Below are 20,480 nucleotides of genomic sequence, written 5' to 3'. Positions count from 1 at the left end.
GAATATAAGGTCCTGTAAGCAAACCTTCTCAGAACTATTAAGATATTTGTAGTGTCACAAAAACGAACCTTCCTAATGTTGTTAAAGCATTTCATCAACGTATTATGCAGGTGCACGCAAAATGCAATCCGAAATTAATACCATTTTTCTTTCACACTTTTTATACGATTTCCTCTTTCCATATTTTAATTCCTACAATTTTTTTTCTTTCGTACTTGATTTTGATTTAAAATACGATTCGTATGCATTCAAGTTCTCAGTTAAGGTTTAGTTTGCCAACGTAGAAGACGATGCACTCCCACACTTTCATTTGGCTGCTGCTACTTATGCCGCCTTTGGGCCTGCTGCTGCTACAGCCAGAGGGAGCTGAGGCCAATGACTTTTCTTCGTTTCTCACTGCGAATGCCTCTTCGGGTAACATTTTAATAAATTTTAAAAGATTCAATAATTAGATGAGTAAATAATAAGTTTTTCTTTGGCTATTTGTCTAGCCGTTGTCGTTGACCACAAATATATGCATCGACGAGGTGAAAATAGTATGACCAATTTTCAAAAAATCTCAAGTGATATACGCGAAAACCTAAGGAATGGTGGTATTGAAGTTAAATACTATTCATGGAGCCAAACACGTTTGAAGAAAGGTATGTAGTTACCTCTCTGAAGTTGGCAAGACAACTTTTACTTGGAAAAAATTACCTATTGAGAAAATTGCCATGAATTTGCCGTGAATTATCCGTGGAACAAAAAAATTTGCGAATATATTTTAGGGCGTGGCTCCGCCCTTTTCCATTTAATTTGTCTAGAATACTTTTTTTGCCATAAGTCGAGTAAAAATGTACCAATCCTTGCGAAATTTGGTAGGGGCATAGATTTTATGACGATAACTGTTTTCTATGCAAATGGGTGAAATCGGTTGAAGCCACGCCCAGTTTTTATACACAGTCGGCCGTCTGTCCTTCCGCTCGGCCCTTAACACGATAACTTTAGCAAAAATCTATATGTCTTTACTAAACTTAGTTCACGTACTTATCTGAACTCACTTTATCTTGGTATAAAAAATGGCCGAAATCCGACTATGACAACGCCCACTTTTTCGATATCAAAAATTACGAAAAATTAAAAAAATGCCATAATTCTATACCAAATATGAAAAAAGGGATAATTGTATTGGTTTATTGATGCAAAATATAACTTTAGAAAAAACTTTGCAAAATGGGTGCGACACCTTCCATATTAAGTAGAATAAAATGAAAAAGTTCTGCAGGGCGAAATCAAAAGCCCTTGGAATCTTGGCAGGAATACTGCTCGTGGTATTACATATATAAATAAATTAGTGATAGCCGACAGATGATGTTCTGGGTCAGCCTGGTCCACATTTTGGTCTATATCTCGAAAACGCCTTCACATATATAACAAAGGGTCACTCCCTTTTAAAACCCTCATTAATACCTTTAATCTGATACCCATATCGTACAAACATATTCTAGAGTCACCCCTGGTCCACTTTTATGACGATATCTCGAAAAGGCGTCAAATGTTTGATTTGGAATAAAAGAAGTGAAAGGTTTGGTAGTCAAACATTAATTCTTTTTATTAAATAAATTCTTTCCCTTTCATAGTTATTTACTTAACCTATACATTCATAATTATCTTAATACTAATAAACTAAAAATATGTACATTGGTAATGGGGTATGCATACATGTAGGTTTGTATACATGCTTTGTATACATGTAGATTTGTATGCATGTTTGCATACATGTAGATTTGTATGCATTCTTGCATACATGTAGATTCGTATGCTTGCTTGCATACATGTAGATTTGTATGCCTGCTTGCAACGTCAGCAGATTAATGCGAGTAATTTGGTTAATGCTATGCATACATGTAGGTTTGTATGCATGCGTGAAAAGTCAGCAGATCAATGTGGGTATTTGGTTAATTCCCATTATTGGTTGTATGTAAATAATAAGCAGAATTTATTAGCTGTGAACGGACAAGGGTTTCATATTCGGCATTCCATTGATGTTAGCTAACCGCTGGGTTAGTTCAATAATTTATGTTGTATAATATTGTAATATGATTATTACTAAAATATATTTGGCATAGAAGTTCATGATGCGTAATGCCGAAAGTGTATTACATAGGTGGGTATGACGCATAATGCTACACCATCCGCCTTAGAAAAAGAGGGTTATATAATTGTTTTGTGAACAATTGTATAAGACTCTTTGTCGTATTTTCAATGATTTTGATATTTTACTGTAACCTGATATTGTAGTGAAAGATGTTGTTTGCTTTGCTTCTGATTTGCTGACCTTGATATTTTTATTGTTTACATTTTATGCATATCCCTTTTTTTTCAAAATTTTAAGTTTAGTGATTATTTTACTTATTTTACTTATTGCATTTATTTTATATATTTTATAGCTGGATTTTAAATGTGTCGACCCATCTAAAATCCGCTTTTTTTCTTTAATTATTTTCTAATATTTATATGGAAATATAAAGCAGAAAAAAGATTTGTTTTCAATTGCTTAGATACTAATTATTACTGAGTAGATTGGATATTTATTTTTAGATTATTTCCAAGAGATATCTTAGATGGACTACTAATTCCTTATTTCTTGTTTCTATTACTAGTTTCTAAATTATTTTTATAGTTCCTACCATTTTTATCCTACTATTATTTAGTAACTTATGCAAATTATTTTCCTATCGAAATTTTTCTATGTATATAATTTATTGAATAATTTTTATTATTTATCTACCTAGGGTTAGAGAAAAAAAAAATTTTGGTATTAATATTTTCTAATCTATTGGGGCTAAAGTAGAATCTTTCCTAATATGTAAAAATATGACCTTATGAGACCTAGGTAATAAATGATCGTATTTATTTAATTTTTATTCAAAGAAAAAGGAATTTTATAATTTATTTAATAATTTGGGAAAAATTTAAACAACGTGACATCAGGACGGACAAGGCGACAGCTGTTTCGATTATACCTTGTAAATCTCTTCAAAGCCTTTTCTCCCGGGAGTGGGAGTCGAACTCGCACCCCTACGATAGTTGAAATGGTTGTAAACGCATTCAGCTACGTCATGCCTGTTGTGAAGTCTTTCCCAATTGCCTTCTTTATGCATATTTTAATCTTTTACACATTGCATACTTCGTATGCAATTATGTGTTAAAGCTATGCTTGGTACGGCGGTTTTCAAAGAAACTTTGGTTTTTGTTGCTGTTTTCGTTCTATTTATAGAACTACAACGAATTAACCAATTTTGTCTGTTTGTATGATTTTTTAATAATCATTTAATCATTTTTAATAATTATTTTTAATAATTATTTAATAATCGGGGAAAAAAAAAAAAAAAAAAAAAAAAAAAGCAATATGGGCAATCCCCGATTATTAAAAAATCATACAAACAGACAAAATTGGTTAATTCGTTGTAGTTCTATAAATAGAACGAAAACAGCAACAAAAACCAAAGTTTCTTTGAAAACCGCCGTACCAAGCATAGCTTTAACACATAATTGCATACGAAGTATGCAATGTGTAAAAGATTAAAATATGCATAAAGAAGGCAATTGGGAAAGACTTCACAACAGGCATGACGTAGCTGAATGCGTTTACAACCATTTCAACTATCGTAGGGGTGCGAGTTCGACTCCCACTCCCGGGAGAAAAGGCTTTGAAGAGATTTACAAGGTACAATCGAAACAGCTGTCGCCTTGTCCGTCCTGATGTCACGTTGTTTAAATTTTTCCCAAATTATTAAATAAATTATAAAATTAAAAAATTGCTTCAAATAAATGTTTTCATACATTTAAAAAAAAAAAAAAAAAAAAAAAAGCAATATGGGCAATCCCCGATTATTAAAAAATCATACAAACAGACAAAATTGGTTAATTCGTTGTAGTTCTATAAATAGAACGAAAACAGCAACAAAAACCAAAGTTTCTTTGAAAACCGCCGTACCAAGCATAGCTTTAACACATAATTGCATACGAAGTATGCAATGTGTAAAAGATTAAAATATGCATAAAGAAGGCAATTGGGAAAGACTTCACAACAGGCATGACGTAGCTGAATGCGTTTACAACCATTTCAACTATCGTAGGGGTGCGAGTTCGACTCCCACTCCCGGGAGAAAAGGCTTTGAAGAGATTTACAAGGTATAATCGAAACAGCTGTCGCCTTGTCCGTCCTGATGTCACGTTGTTTAAATTTTTCCCAAATTATTAAATAAATTATAAAATTAAAAAATTGCTTCAAATAAATGTTTTCATACATTTAAAAAAAAAAAAAAAAAAAAAAAAAAGCAATATGGGCAATCCCCGATTATTAAAAAATCATACAAACAGACAAAATTGGTTAATTCGTTGTAGTTCTATAAATAGAACGAAAACAGCAACAAAAACCAAAGTTTCTTTGAAAACCGCCGTACCAAGCATAGCTTTAACACATAATTGCATACGAAGTATGCAATGTGTAAAAGATTAAAATATGCATAAAGAAGGCAATTGGGAAAGACTTCACAACAGGCATGACGTAGCTGAATGCGTTTACAACCATTTCAACTATCGTAGGGGTGCGAGTTCGACTCCCACTCCCGGGAGAAAAGGCTTTGAAGAGATTTACAAGGTATAATCGAAACAGCTGTCGCCTTGTCCGTCCTGATGTCACGTTGTTTAAATTTTTCCCAAATTATTAAATAAATTATAAAATTAAAAAATTGCTTCAAATAAATGTTTTCATACATTTAAAAAAAAAAAAAAAAAAAAAGCAATATGGGCAATCCCCGATTATTAAAAAATCATACAAAAAGGAATTTTTTTTTTTCACTTGACCTTATTTTTTTCATAATTAGGTAACTCTGTAATAAATTGTATATATAATAGAGGGGGTCGCTGATGGAAGAGCGGGGTAGTTTTATTAATGGATAAGTGGGTGCAAAAAACAAGTTTCGTATCTTTAAATTTTTAATAATTTCCCTATTTTCCAGCAATATTTTTGATCTTATTTGTCATGTGATTTCTGCGGCGACCACCAAGACAGAATCGTCATGACTTTTATGAAGAATTTATTTTTATTTTTATACCGGGATTTGTCACTTTCACAACCTTTTTGGGTTTGTGCAATTGTTTGATCTTAGAGAATTTGGGTACCTACTTTTATTATTTTAAATTTGCCTACTCGAGTAAATATTCAATTATTTTCACCAATTTTTCCCTCAGGACAACTGTGTTTTCCTTAAAAATTTCAAGTCCTGGATTGGCGGCATTTGTACAACGTGTGTACAGCCTGATAAGTAATTGTCCTAAGTCAATTCTATCATCTACAATCAGGTTGCTTGTATTTCTTACGCTACCATTTTAGGAGCGCGACATGTCTTATTGCTGCAAATTTATATAGCGCTTCACTTATATTTTTATAGGTTCTCTTTGTGACTTTTCTTCATTCTTTTCTTTTTTTGTTGTTATGGGCTGGTTTTTAAAACTTTTCTTGTTCTTAGTTTTTGCCTATTTCCACTGTCCTAGAATTTTATATTGCTTCATGACTATTTTTGTCAGGAGCCATCAAAGGAAATTTGCGAATTTTTGATTTGCTGTTCGCTTTAGGCAGGGTTGCCTTTACTGTCGATTGTGACATTTTTAGGTTTACTATTTGAGATTTATTTGAATTGTTTATCGCTCTTCCTCAGCTTTGGGTTTGGTTTAGGTAATGGGTTGCAAAAACTGGTGTTTCTTAGATACGAGTTGTGGCGGGTTTTACCTGCCTAAATTTGTGCTTCATATAGTTTTTGAGCATCATAGCTATTGTGATGATCAATAGCATGAATACACAACCTATAACTGCTAATCAAACATCTGGGATGTTCGGAGTATTTTCTGTATTTACCTTAGTTGGTGGCTCATACTTGATTATCTTGTTATCTGTTGTTTCAGAGCTTTCTTTACCTACCTCGTAGCCAGCTATGGCTACCATAATGCCTTGGGCTATTTTTGCCCACCAAGAAATCTTGAAAGTTCTCTAATTTCAATAAGAAGTTAGATATTTTGTTTTATGACTTTTTATTTTGTGGATATCGTGATTAAAAATATTTTTATAAAAAAATTTTAATAATAAACCCAACGGATTAATACCCTCCAAGGCCCGCCCAACCGACACGAGGGGCGCATCCGCATGACGCACGGATTTGTTTTTGTTTTTGCCGAGTTGTTGATAGGCGGAGGTTTGTTAAGCGTCGAGATCTAAAACTGCTCAGCTACAGAATAAAAATCATCAGCTGAGTATTATATACATAACAGTAGAAAATTATACATATAGTAAATTGTTAAATAAGTTAAGGATTTAGCATATAAAGATTTTTATTTTTATTTTTATTTTGTTACGAGTTAAGATAGGATAGGACAGTTTTCCTTATAGTAAAAAGTGAATCCGTTATATCAAATGAATTCGAGTGAGAGTTAAAATCATAACACAAACACCGGAAAGGTTCATTTAATTCGAAGTTAGTTCTACACTGCCTCAAAAGAAGAGGTTTGTAATGTCTTGACGCTCGTGATGGGATATTGAAGTTTACTTCGTTCAAAAGAAAGGGGCTAGAAATTAGTCCATTCAGTAGTTTAGCCATAAATAATACTCCTAGCATTTCTCTACGGCTAGCGAGAGTTGGAAGATTGATAAGCCTTAACCGACTAGTATAAGGTGGAAGATTATATGCAGAGTCCCAATGAAAATTCCTTAAAGAAAAAAGTAAAAATTGCTTCTGTATTGACTCAAGCCTATCTGCATGAACTTGATATCGCGGATTCCAGACTACTGATCCGTATTCTAGTATCGGCCTAACCAATGTGGTAAAAAGGGCTTTGGTTACATAAGGGTCACTAAATTCTTTAGACCATCTCTTCACGAATGATAGAACACCTCTAGCCTTATTGGCAGTAGTCATAATATGAAGGTTGAAACTAAGTTTAGCATCCATCGTAACTCCCAAGTCAACAAAATAATTTACTGATGCAAGACAAAAATTATCAATTACGTAAGAGGCTGCTGGCAAAGATCTCCGAGAGAAGCACATGAACTTACATTTATTGATGTTCAGCGGCATTGAATTCGCGTTGCACCAAGCAACTAAGCAGTTTAAATCCGCTTGAAGCAATGGACGTTCTTCAATAGACTCATAAGACCTAAAAAGTTTTACATCATCAGCATACATTAAAATTTTGGAATATTTTATTATGGTACAAATATCATTAATAAATAGCAAGAACAGAATTGGACCGAGATGACTGCCCTGTGGGACGCCAGAAGGAACTTTAATGACCTCTGAAAGAGTATTTTTAAAAATTACTTGTTGCGTTCTACCGCAGAGATAAGAAGATATCCACTGAGTGAGACCTGGTTGGAAACCAAGTCGATCTAGCTTGTGGATAAGCAATGAATGGGAAACTTTGTCAAATGCTTTACTGAAATCAGTGTAAATAACATCGGTGTGAAGATTTTCTCTAAATCCATTAGAAACATGCGTTGTGAATTCAAGTAGGTTGGTAATGGTAGATTTGCCTCTACAGAATCCATGTTGAGAGTTTGCAATCAATGCAGAAATGGAAAATGTTAGCTGATTAGTAACAATGGCTTCAAACACCTTTGGGATGGCAGACAATTTTGCAATATTCCAAAAAAAAAATTTCTTAGTGTAGTTTATAATATATTTGGAAATATTCTTATCTATTCGTATTAAACGAGCTTTTAATATATATTTTTTTTATTTGTTTTTGATGCCACTTAACATTTGGAATTTCCGGGGAACACTCTCCTAATCATACGCATTATTTCCTCTTCCCTGGTAGTGGGGTTTATAATGTCCTCAAATGTGGGTTCCCTTTCCATACCTATTATCTTCCACAATTTCTTTAAACCCTCTAATTCTTTGGGTAGGTCCCTAGTTTGTCGGGTATTTTCATTCCACCAAAAGAGAGGAAGATCTGAGGAGTTTCTTTGCATTTTAGTAGTTATGGTGATTTTAATTTCTAAACCTTATTAAAATGTTCTATGGGCTTTCTTTAGAGGATATGTGAACTGTCTGAAGTTGATTGACTATTTTACAGAAGTGTCCTAAACATTCCAATTTACTTAAATATTTTTTTTCTTATAAAAGTTTAATTTAAGATTTTTAGCATTTTAGCCTTTTTTTCGAATAAGAAATTTTTAATTTTCCTCCTACTTCTTTTTTCCATAAAAATTTTACTTCAAATTTTAACAAATTAGATCCATTTTTTTTCAAGTTCAAAACAAATTGTTCGTACATACTTTTGTTTAGTTAAAATTTTACATAATTTTTTTTTTCTACAAGTCCTATTTTTTTTATAAAAAAAAATTTCTAAGCAAAAACTCTCGTTTTCGCAAATGGTTTAGCGTCCGTAAAGGCCGCCCAATTTATTTCTAAATATACTTATTAGTACTGCTTTCAGCCGGTTATGCCACCAATTGTTCCTGCAGAATATTGCTGTTTAAAATGTGTCCTTTCAATCCGTTTATTCCACTTCGCCTTATGCTTTATTCATCCTTGGTTGCCTTTTCAGCAGATCAATGCGAGTAATTTGGTTAATGCTATGCATACATGTAGGTTTGTATGTATGCTTGCAAAGTCAGCAGATCAATGTGAGTATTTGGTTAATTCCCATTATTGGTTGTATGTAAATAATAAGCAGAATTTATTGACTGTGAACGGACAAGGGTTTCATATTCGGCATTCCATTGATGTTAGCCAACCGCTGGGTTAGTTCAATAATTTATGTTGTATAATATTGTAATATGATTATTACTAAAATGTATTTGGCATAGAAGTTCATGATGCGTAATGCCGCAAGTGTATTACATAGGTGGGTATGACGCATAATGCTATAGGCGTCCACCTATAGAACTAAGGCCCACTCCCATTTAAAATACTCGCTAACACCTTTCGTTTGATACCTATATCGTACAAGCATATTCTAGAGTCACTCCAGGTCCACCTTTATGGCGATATCCCGAAAAGGCGTCCACCTATGGAACTAAGGCCCACTCCCTTTTAAAATACTCATTAACACCTTTCATTTGATACCCATGTCATACAAATACATTCCAGGGTTACCCTAAGTTATTTTTTCTACATGGTGATTTTCCCTTATTTTGTCCCCAAAGCTGAGTATGTAATGTTCGGTTACACCCGAACTTAGCCTTCCTTAATTGTTTGTTTTTGTGTAAGTGTCGACCTCCCTGGTTTAAAATGAAACCCAGTTCTGCGCACCTATTTTCACAAAAACAGTTATTTTTAACCAAATATGTTTTATTCATTTACGTCATTGGCAAAAGTTTCAGATTTATGCTCAAACTATCAACCGTGTTTTTACATCAGCTTCATTAAATACAAATGAGTTAAATTAGTTATTTTCATTTTTATTAATCACGAGAGCGGTAAATCACAAATTGTATGACAGTTTTTTTAAAACAAACTTTTTGAACCTAATTGAAGTAGAGAAATTATAACTTTATTTTTTATTTAAAGGTATTGTAAAACATATAATGGTTAAATTTAATATATTTAAGTAGATCTGAGATTTTTACAATAATTGTATTCAGTTTTATAAGTTAAATTTTTTTCGCACCAAGGTACACTTTCTAATGGAACCTCACTTTTTATTTAAACAGCACCCGGATATATGACATTTAAAGTTTCACCCAAATATTTTCTAAAAAATTTTAAAACGTTGGCATGACATGCATTTACAAATAATCGGGGAAATTTGCAGTCCTTATTAGACGGATGACATGTTCCCACCGCATAAAGTTGGTTATTAAATACGCCCGGTGCTCCAGAAGCTCCAATAGACTGACAATCATGACTTGCAACACAAATCAGCTCGTTTGGCAAGGGAGCCCCTTGCAAGTGATCACATTCTTTGTTTTTTGTTACAAGTCCTGTAGTTATTTGGTAAGAGTAATCATCGGTGATTGGACTCCATTGATTAACACGCATGCTTGCGCTATCTGAAAATTGTTTTGCGCAAAGTTGTATTGGCCTTACGCCGTTCTCCTGGTCAAAGGGTGAATATACCTTAATCCCAGCTATATTGATATCTAAATCATCGTGTGGATAAAGTTTACAAAACACCCCGCGACTTTGTGTATCAGGCAAAAGGTATTCTTTATTAGTTCCAACGATGAGTTCATTTGGTTCATAATCATTCACGCAATCCGCAGATGTGATCACTACATCCATAGTGATTAATGATCCTACACAATGATATCTACGATTGAGGAATATTGCTACCACATGCTCCACCGAATGTGAACAGGTAAAAGCACAGGAAAGTACGATAAAAAGTAGCGCGAAGTTCATTGTGGTTGTAGACTATTGTCGTCGCTTGTTGAGTATAAAGTAAAGCAAGAAAAGTTTGGTGGATGCTATTTATATACAGTATTAAAGCTTGATGAAAATTTCGGGTGCAAGTGCTCGGCTAGAAATATCAGCCTAAATTTTTAACCAATCATCGGTTGAAGAATTTTTTGTCTACTAAAGTGGAACCCTCTCAATTTACTACTGAGGTATTCCATAGTGTCGGGTGGGTCATTTTACCTCTTTTATTTAGGTTAAGCAATTTCTCTTAAACTAGTAATATAATATTTTGATAGAAGTCAGTGGTGATTTTAATCTGAAGCTAAGAATGTGAAATACCAAATGATGTAATATACGTAGAAATTGGCATTTTCAAAAGTAACGGGTGGGATAAAAAAAACAAGCACCACCTCTCGAGGTAATCAAATTCACTTCCCAATTTCAGAAAAACTATAAATATTTTAGTCAGTAATGCCATATCACATGCTTGTATTATAATGTTGTTTCAAACCATTCTTCATTCTTTTCTTTTTTTGTTGTTATGGGCTGGTTTTTAAAACTTTTCTTGTTCTTAGTTTTTGCCTATTTCCACTGTCCTAGAATTTTATATTGCTTCATGACTATTTTTGTCAGGAGCCATCAAAGGAAATTTGCGAATTTTTGATTTGCTGTTCGCTTTAGGCAGGGTTGCCTTTACTGTCGATTGTGACATTTTTAGGTTTACTATTTGAGATTTATTTGAATTGTTTATCGCTCTTCCTCAGCTTTGGGTTTGGTTTAGGTAATGGGTTGCAAAAACTGGTGTTTCTTAGATACGAGTTGTGGCGGGTTTTACCTGCCTAAATTTGTGCTTCATATAGTTTTTGAGCATCATAGCTATTGTGATGATCAATAGCATGAATACACAACCTATAACTGCTAATCAAACATCTGGGATGTTCGGAGTATTTTCTGTATTTACCTTAGTTGGTGGCTCATACTTGATTATCTTGTTATCTGTTGTTTCAGAGCTTTCTTTACCTACCTCGTAGCCAGCTATGGCTACCATAATGCCTTGGGCTATTTTTGCCCACCAAGAAATCTTGAAAGTTCTCTAATTTCAATAAGAAGTTAGATATTTTGTTTTATGACTTTTTATTTTGTGGATATCGTGATTAAAAATATTTTTATAAAAAAATTTTAATAATAAACCCAACGGATTAATACCCTCCAAGGCCCGCCCAACCGACACGAGGGGCGCATCCGCATGACGCACGGATTTGTTTTTGTTTTTGCCGAGTTGTTGATAGGCGGAGGTTTGTTAAGCGTCGAGATCTAAAACTGCTCAGCTACAGAATAAAAATCATCAGCTGAGTATTATATACATAACAGTAGAAAATTATACATATAGTAAATTGTTAAATAAGTTAAGGATTTAGCATATAAAGATTTTTATTTTTATTTTTATTTTGTTACGAGTTAAGATAGGATAGGACAGTTTTCCTTATAGTAAAAAGTGAATCCGTTATATCAAATGAATTCGAGTGAGAGTTAAAATCATAACACAAACACCGGAAAGGTTCATTTAATTCGAAGTTAGTTCTACACTGCCTCAAAAGAAGAGGTTTGTAATGTCTTGACGCTCGTGATGGGATATTGAAGTTTACTTCGTTCAAAAGAAAGGGGCTAGAAATTAGTCCATTCAGTAGTTTAGCCATAAATAATACTCCTAGCATTTCTCTACGGCTAGCGAGAGTTGGAAGATTGATAAGCCTTAACCGACTAGTATAAGGTGGAAGATTATATGCAGAGTCCCAATGAAAATTCCTTAAAGAAAAAAGTAAAAATTGCTTCTGTATTGACTCAAGCCTATCTGCATGAACTTGATATCGCGGATTCCAGACTACTGATCCGTATTCTAGTATCGGCCTAACCAATGTGGTAAAAAGGGCTTTGGTTACATAAGGGTCACTAAATTCTTTAGACCATCTCTTCACGAATGATAGAACACCTCTAGCCTTATTGGCAGTAGTCATAATATGAAGGTTGAAACTAAGTTTAGCATCCATCGTAACTCCCAAGTCAACAAAATAATTTACTGATGCAAGACAAAAATTATCAATTACGTAAGAGGCTGCTGGCAAAGATCTCCGAGAGAAGCACATGAACTTACATTTATTGATGTTCAGCGGCATTGAATTCGCGTTGCACCAAGCAACTAAGCAGTTTAAATCCGCTTGAAGCAATGGACGTTCTTCAATAGACTCATAAGACCTAAAAAGTTTTACATCATCAGCATACATTAAAATTTTGGAATATTTTATTATGGTACAAATATCATTAATAAATAGCAAGAACAGAATTGGACCGAGATGACTGCCCTGTGGGACGCCAGAAGGAACTTTAATGACCTCTGAAAGAGTATTTTTAAAAATTACTTGTTGCGTTCTACCGCAGAGATAAGAAGATATCCACTGAGTGAGACCTGGTTGGAAACCAAGTCGATCTAGCTTGTGGATAAGCAATGAATGGGAAACTTTGTCAAATGCTTTACTGAAATCAGTGTAAATAACATCGGTGTGAAGATTTTCTCTAAATCCATTAGAAACATGCGTTGTGAATTCAAGTAGGTTGGTAATGGTAGATTTGCCTCTACAGAATCCATGTTGAGAGTTTGCAATCAATGCAGAAATGGAAAATGTTAGCTGATTAGTAACAATGGCTTCAAACACCTTTGGGATGGCAGACAATTTTTCAATATTCCAAAAAAAAAATTTCTTAGTGTAGTTTATAATATATTTGGAAATATTCTTATCTATTCGTATTAAACGAGCTTTTAATATATATTTTTTTTATTTGTTTTTGATGCCACTTAACATTTGGAATTTCCGGGGAACACTCTCCTAATCATACGCATTATTTCCTCTTCCCTGGTAGTGGGGTTTATAATGTCCTCAATTGTGGGTTCCCTTTCCATACCTATTATCTTCCACAATTTCTTTAAACCCTCTAATTCTTTGGGTAGGTCCCTAGTTTGTCGGGTATTTTCATTCCACCAAAAGAGAGGAAGATCTGAGGAGTTTCTTTGCATTTTAGTAGTTATGGTGATTTTAATTTCTAAACCTTATTAAAATGTTCTATGGGCTTTCTTTAGAGGATATGTGAACTGTCTGAAGTTGATTGACTATTTTACAGAAGTGTCCTAAACATTCCAATTTACTTAAATATTTTTTTTCTTATAAAAGTTTAATTTAAGATTTTTAGCATTTTAGCCTTTTTTTCGAATAAGAAATTTTTAATTTTCCTCCTACTTCTTTTTTCCATAAAAATTTTACTTCAAATTTTAACAAATTAGATCCATTTTTTTTCAAGTTCAAAACAAATTGTTCGTACATACTTTTGTTTAGTTAAAATTTTACATAATTTTTTTTTTCTACAAGTCCTATTTTTTTTATAAAAAAAAATTTCTAAGCAAAAACTCTCGTTTTCGCAAATGGTTTAGCGTCCGTAAAGGCCGCCCAATTTATTTCTAAATATACTTATTAGTACTGCTTTCAGCCGGTTATGCCACCAATTGTTCCTGCAGAATATTGCTGTTTAAAATGTGTCCTTTCAATCCGTTTATTCCACTTCGCCTTATGCTTTATTCATCCTTGGTTGCCTTTTCAGCAGATCAATGCGAGTAATTTGGTTAATGCTATGCATACATGTAGGTTTGTATGCATGCTTGCAAAGTCAGCAGATCAATGTGAGTATTTGGTTAATTCCCATTATTGGTTGTATGTAAATAATAAGCAGAATTTATTGACTGTGAACGGACAAGGGTTTCATATTCGGCATTCCATTGATGTTAGCCAACCGCTGGGTTAGTTCAATAATTTATGTTGTATAATATTGTAATATGATTATTACTAAAATGTATTTGGCATAGAAGTTCATGATGCGTAATGCCGCAAGTGTATTACATAGGTGGGTATGACGCATAATGCTATAGGCGTCCACCTATAGAACTAAGGCCCACTCCCATTTAAAATACTCGCTAACACCTTTCGTTTGATACCTATATCGTACAAGCATATTCTAGAGTCACTCCAGGTCCACCTTTATGGCGATATCCCGAAAAGGCGTCCACCTATGGAACTAAGGCCCACTCCCTTTTAAAATACTCATTAACACCTTTCATTTGATACCCATGTCATACAAATACATTCCAGGGTTACCCTAAGTTATTTTTTCTACATGGTGATTTTCCCTTATTTTGTCCCCAAAGCTGAGTATGTAATGTTCGGTTACACCCGAACTTAGCCTTCCTTAATTGTTTGTTTTTGTGTAAGTGTCGACCTCCCTGGTTTAAAATGAAACCCAGTTCTGCGCACCTATTTTCACAAAAACAGTTATTTTTAACCAAATATGTTTTATTCATTTACGTCATTGGCAAAAGTTTCAGATTTATGCTCAAACTATCAACCGTGTTTTTACATCAGCTTCATTAAATACAAATGAGTTAAATTAGTTATTTTCATTTTTATTAATCACGAGAGCGGTAAATCACAAATTGTATGACAGTTTTTTTAAAACAAACTTTTTGAACCTAATTGAAGTAGAGAAATTATAACTTTATTTTTTATTTAAAGGTATTGTAAAACATATAATGGTTAAATTTAATATATTTAAGTAGATCTGAGATTTTTACAATAATTGTATTCAGTTTTATAAGTTAAATTTTTTTCGCACCAAGGTACACTTTCTAATGGAACCTCACTTTTTATTTAAACAGCACCCGGATATATGACATTTAAAGTTTCACCCAAATATTTTCTAAAAAATTTTAAAACGTTGGCATGACATGCATTTACAAATAATCGGGGAAATTTGCAGTCCTTATTAGACGGATGACATGTTCCCACCGCATAAAGTTGGTTATTAAATACGCCCGGTGCTCCAGAAGCTCCAATAGACTGACAATCATGACTTGCAACACAAATCAGCTCGTTTGGCAAGGGAGCCCCTTGCAAGTGATCACATTCTTTGTTTTTTGTTACAAGTCCTGTAGTTATTTGGTAAGAGTAATCATCGGTGATTGGACTCCATTGATTAACACGCATGCTTGCGCTATCTGAAAATTGTTTTGCGCAAAGTTGTATTGGCCTTACGCCGTTCTCCTGGTCAAAGGGTGAATTTACCTTAATCCCAGCTATATTGATATCTAAATCATCGTGTGGATAAAGTTTACAAAACACCCCGCGACTTTGTGTATCAGGCAAAAGGTATTCTTTATTAGTTCCAACGATGAGTTCATTTGGTTCATAATCATTCACGCAATCCGCAGATGTGATCACTACATCCATAGTGATTAATGATCCTACACAATGATATCTACGATTGAGGAATATTGCTACCACATGCTCCACCGAATGTGAACAGGTAAAAGCACAGGAAAGTACGATAAAAAGTAGCGCGAAGTTCATTGTGGTTGTAGACTATTGTCGTCGCTTGTTGAGTATAAAGTAAAGCAAGAAAAGTTTGGTGGATGCTATTTATATACAGTATTAAAGCTTGATGAAAATTTCGGGTGCAAGTGCTCGGCTAGAAATATCAGCCTAAATTTTTAACCAATCATCGGTTGAAGAATTTTTTGTCTACTAAAGTGGAACCCTCTCAATTTACTACTGAGGTATTCCATAGTGTCGGGTGGGTCATTTTACCTCTTTTATTTAGGTTAAGCAATTTCTCTTAAACTAGTAATATAATATTTTATAGAAGTCAGTGGTGATTTTAATCTGAAGCTAAGAATGTGAAATACCAAATGATGTAATATACGTAGAAATTGGCATTTTCAAAAGTAACGGGTGGGATAAAAAAAACAAGCACCACCTCTCGAGGTAATCAAATTCACTTCCCAATTTCAGAAAAACTATAAATATTTTAGTCAGTAATGCCATATCACATGCTTGTATTATAATGTTGTTTCAAACCAAAGATATGCAGTTAGTGGTTCATGCTCTGAAGTAGTGCTGCTTTTGAACATTGGGAATTGGCTAATTTAATGATATAAAATAGTATAACTTAATGATATAAAATAACCTAATTGAAACAAATTGTATGCATACAGTATGTATGCTGAATGCATGAAAAAGTATGTAAGATTCATATTTTCTAAATTCATAAATAATGAACTATGCATTGGTACCCGAGTGGAAAAAGCTTTATGCATGCATGAAATATGTAAGTTGAATCAATGATCGTATGTTTTTAAAAATAAACTTTCCTGAATTTAGTTTGTATGTATATAATTAAGACCTTTTTATTTTTCTTTTTTGGATTGAAAAGTTATTTGACTAACGAAATGTATGTACTTGAAAGAGTTCTTATTTTCGAAAAGCAAACTCCGGGTACGAATAACTGATGAGAGACTAGCCAACTTGGAGCAATAAGCTTGGAATATATCAAGGATTAATGACGACCGCCAACCGTTTGTATGCTTTGCCTTCCTTACACTGTTGTGAGGACTATTTTCAGGATGGAGCGGTTCGACCAAACCGATAAGAATTGTGGGTTTATTAATGATCGATATAGCCCAAGTTGATGGATTCAAGTTGCTCCATCTCTCATCATATGAATGTAATTGTTATTGTAATTACATTACTTACTTACTTAATTGGCGCTTAACTGTCTAAACGGTTATGGCCGTCCAACAAGGGGCGCCAGTCGCTCCTTCGCTCCGCCAACCGGCGCCAATTGGTCACACCAAGGGAGTCTAAACCGTTTTCCACCTGGTCCTTCCAACGGAGTGGGGGCCGCCCTCTACCTCTGCTTCCATAGGCGGGTTCCGATAGAAACACTTTCTTGGCCGGAGCATCATCTTTCATTCGCATAACATGGCCTAGTCAGCGCAGCCGCTGCGTTTTAATTCGCTGGACTATGTTGGTGTCTGCGTATCGCTCGTACAGCTCATCATTAAATCTTCTTCGGTACTCGCCATCGCCAACACGTAGAGGTCCATAAATCTTTCGAAGAACTTTTCTCTCGAACACTCCCAAAGCCGCTTCATATGCTGTTGTCATGGTCCATGCTTCTGCCCCATATAGCAGGACGGGTACGATAAGTGACTTGTAGAGTATGATTTTCGTTCGCCGAGAGAGGACTTTACTTTTCAATTGCCTACCTAGTCCAAAGTAGCATTTATTGGCAAGATTGATTTTCGCTGGATTTTAGTGCTGATGTTGTTGCTAGTGTTGATGCTGGTTCCCAAATAAACGAAGTCTTTTACTATTTCGAAATTATGGCTGCCAACAGTAGCGTGGTTGCCAAGGCGCATATGCGCTGACTCTTTGCTCGATAACAGCAGGTACTTCGTTTTGTCCTCATTCACCATCAAACCCATCTTTGCCGCTTCTTTTTCCAGTTTGAAGTAAGCAGAGCTAACAGCGCGGGTGTTTAGGCCGATGATATCAATGACATCAGCATATGCCAGTAATTGCACGCTTTTATAGTATATTGTTCCAGTGCGGTTAAGTTCTGCAGCTAGTATAATTTTCTCCAGCATCAAATTAAAGAAATCGCACGATAGGGGGTCACCCTGTCTGAAACCTCGTTTAGTTTCGAACGGCTCGGAGAGGACCTTCCCAATTCTTACCGAGCTGATGGTGTTGCTCAACGTCATTTTGCACAGCTGTATAAGTTTTGCGGGGAAACCAAATTCAGACATAGCGGCATATAAGCAGCTCCTTTTCGTGCTGTCGAAGGCGGCTTTAAAGTAGACGAAGAGGTGATGTGTGTCGATTCTTTTTTCACGAGTTTTTTCCAAGATTTGGCGCATTGTGAAAATCTGGTCGATGGTAGATTTACCAGGTATGAAGCCGCACTGATAAGGTCCAATCAGCCGGTTCACGGTGGGCTTCAATCTTTCTCACAATACACTTGAAAGGACCTTATATGCGATATTGAGAAGGCTGATTCCACGATAGTTGGTGCATTTTACAGTATCCCCCTTCTTGTGGACTGGGCAAAGAACACTTAGATTCCAACCGTCGACCATGCACTCTTCCTGCTGCATGCGCCTTACCAACTCCTCGCCGCCGTACTTGAATAGCTCCGCGTGCAATCTATCAGCGCCCACCGCCTTGTTGTTTTTCAATCTGGTTATTGCTATTCTAACTTCGTCATAATCGGGCGGGGGGACATATATTCCATCATTATCGATTGCGGGATCGGGTTCTTCATCTCTGCGCGCTGAATTTCTGCCTTCATTAAGGAGAACAGAGAAGTGTTCCCTCCATAATCTAAGCACTCTCTGGACATCAGTTACAAGGTCGCCGTTTTCGTTCCTACAGGAGTTTGCCCCGGTCTTAAAACCTTCCGTCTGTCGCCGTATTTTTTGGTAAAATTTTCGGTCGTTATTCCTGGTAGCTAGCAGCTCAAGCGCCTCCCACTCACGCCTTTCTGCTTCTGCTTATTTCTTCCTGAAAAGGCGTCTCGCTTCCTTTTTCAACTCACGATAGCGTTCACGCACTCGTCTTGTCGCGCTCGCTTTTAACGTAGCCCTGTAAGCAGCGTCTTTTCTTTCAGTTGCAACGCGGCATTCTTCATCATACCAGTTGTTTGTTCGTGGTCGCCGGTAACGAATTTTGTCCTCGGCGGCAGTACGAAGTGCTTTGGAAATATGCTCCCACTGCTTCTGTATTCCTTCAGGATGAGTTGTGCTCTCAGAGAGCAGGTATGAGAGTCGAGTTGCGAAATCATTGTCAGTCTGTTGTGATTGAAGCTTTTCGACGTCTAGCTTCCCTTGTGTTTTTGTTCCTTGGTTTTAGCCGCGTTGAGGCGGGTGCGTATTTTGGCTGCAACCAGATAATGGTCTGAGTCAATGTTAGGTCCTCGGATCGTGCGCATATCTAAAACACTGGAGGCATGCCGTCCGTCTACCACAGTGTGATCGATCTGATTGCGAGTATTTCGATCAGGAGACAGCCATGTAGCTTGATGTATCTTTTTATGCAAGAACCTCGTGCTGGATATGACCATGTTTCAAGCACGGGCAAAGTCAATCAGCCTCAGTCCGTTAGGAGGCGTCTCATTGTGTAGGCTGAACTTTCCGACTGTAGAGCCAAAAACACCTTTTTTGCCCACCCTGGCGTTAAAGTCACCAAGCACGACTTTTATTTCGTGACGGGGGCAGCGCTCGTATGTGCGTTCCAATTGTTCATAAAAAGTGTCTTTCACCTCATCGTAATTACATATGTAGTATAAAATCCTATCGATCAATGCGGGGATAGTTCATTCGTACATATAAAACATATGTACGTAGTGCTTTTGTATGCATTCAGCATTAATACAACCATATGCATACAGAAGTAATACAAAGGGAGTAATAGAGTTTGCATTCTCCCTGAGAAACTACACGTGTTAAAAAGAAATAGACGTGCATTTATACTGGCATACATATATATAGCTCCAATTCATGCCTCAAACATCGATGTTTCATACATCCATTTACAACTGAGAAATAAATGTATTCATATTATAGTTCATACTGTCAGAAAGACAAAAATTAAAAGATTACACGGGTCAACACAAACTTTGACTTTGACTTCAAAGCATTAAATTTCAATTCTTTAGGTCGTAATTTGACGAAGAAAAATATATGGCATGAAAAAGTTTGTTTTCCTATTTAGGAAACCGCTTGAACGAAATTTTACAAAATCTGTGATTTTAATTTTTACTTGATAATTAAACAATTCAAATAAATATTTTTATTAAGTTTTAATATCGAAATAACTTACAAAAAATTGGAGAATGATTTAAAAGTGTACACTTTTACCTTTTCTTTTATGTTCATAGGCACTATCCCTCAATAAACCCCAAATATTGTCTCCCATCATGTTTTCATTATATTGGCCTTGATAACGTTGTTCGAAGAAGAGCCTAAAAGCTCTGCTTTACTTTTTGGTAAATTTAAATCTCTAATCAAATCATTAAAATTTTCAGTAGTGATGAAATGATGTTTTGGTTGTTCTGGTGTCGGCAAAAACTCCTTATCGGCATTGCTTTTATAAGAACTAAGAGATGATCCACTTCTCTGCGATAATTTTTTCGGTGGCTCTGGTACTAGTCGTCTCA

The 20,480-nt window shown here is 35.2% G+C and overlaps 1 protein-coding gene across 1 annotated transcript in view; it reads left to right on the top strand.

The window, feature by feature from the left end:
* The first annotated feature begins 289 nt into the window (after window positions 1-289).
* Ir93a (Ionotropic receptor 93a) overlaps window positions 290-20,480 on the top strand; it is a 194,756-nt gene continuing 174,565 nt past the window's right edge. The window contains exons 1-2 of the mRNA XM_067761772.1: window positions 290-414; window positions 492-641. Coding sequence (XP_067617873.1) covers window positions 291-414; window positions 492-641 — 274 coding nt within the window. The 5' untranslated portion in view covers window position 290. The remainder of the gene's footprint in view (window positions 415-491; window positions 642-20,480) is intronic.

This window comes from Eurosta solidaginis, chromosome 1 (genome assembly GCF_040869045.1).
Source record: "Eurosta solidaginis isolate ZX-2024a chromosome 1, ASM4086904v1, whole genome shotgun sequence".
NCBI classification, from domain to species: Eukaryota; Metazoa; Arthropoda; class Insecta; order Diptera; family Tephritidae; genus Eurosta; species Eurosta solidaginis.
Note: the sequence above shows the minus strand (reverse complement) of the source record. Positions and strands in the feature narration are given on the sequence as shown.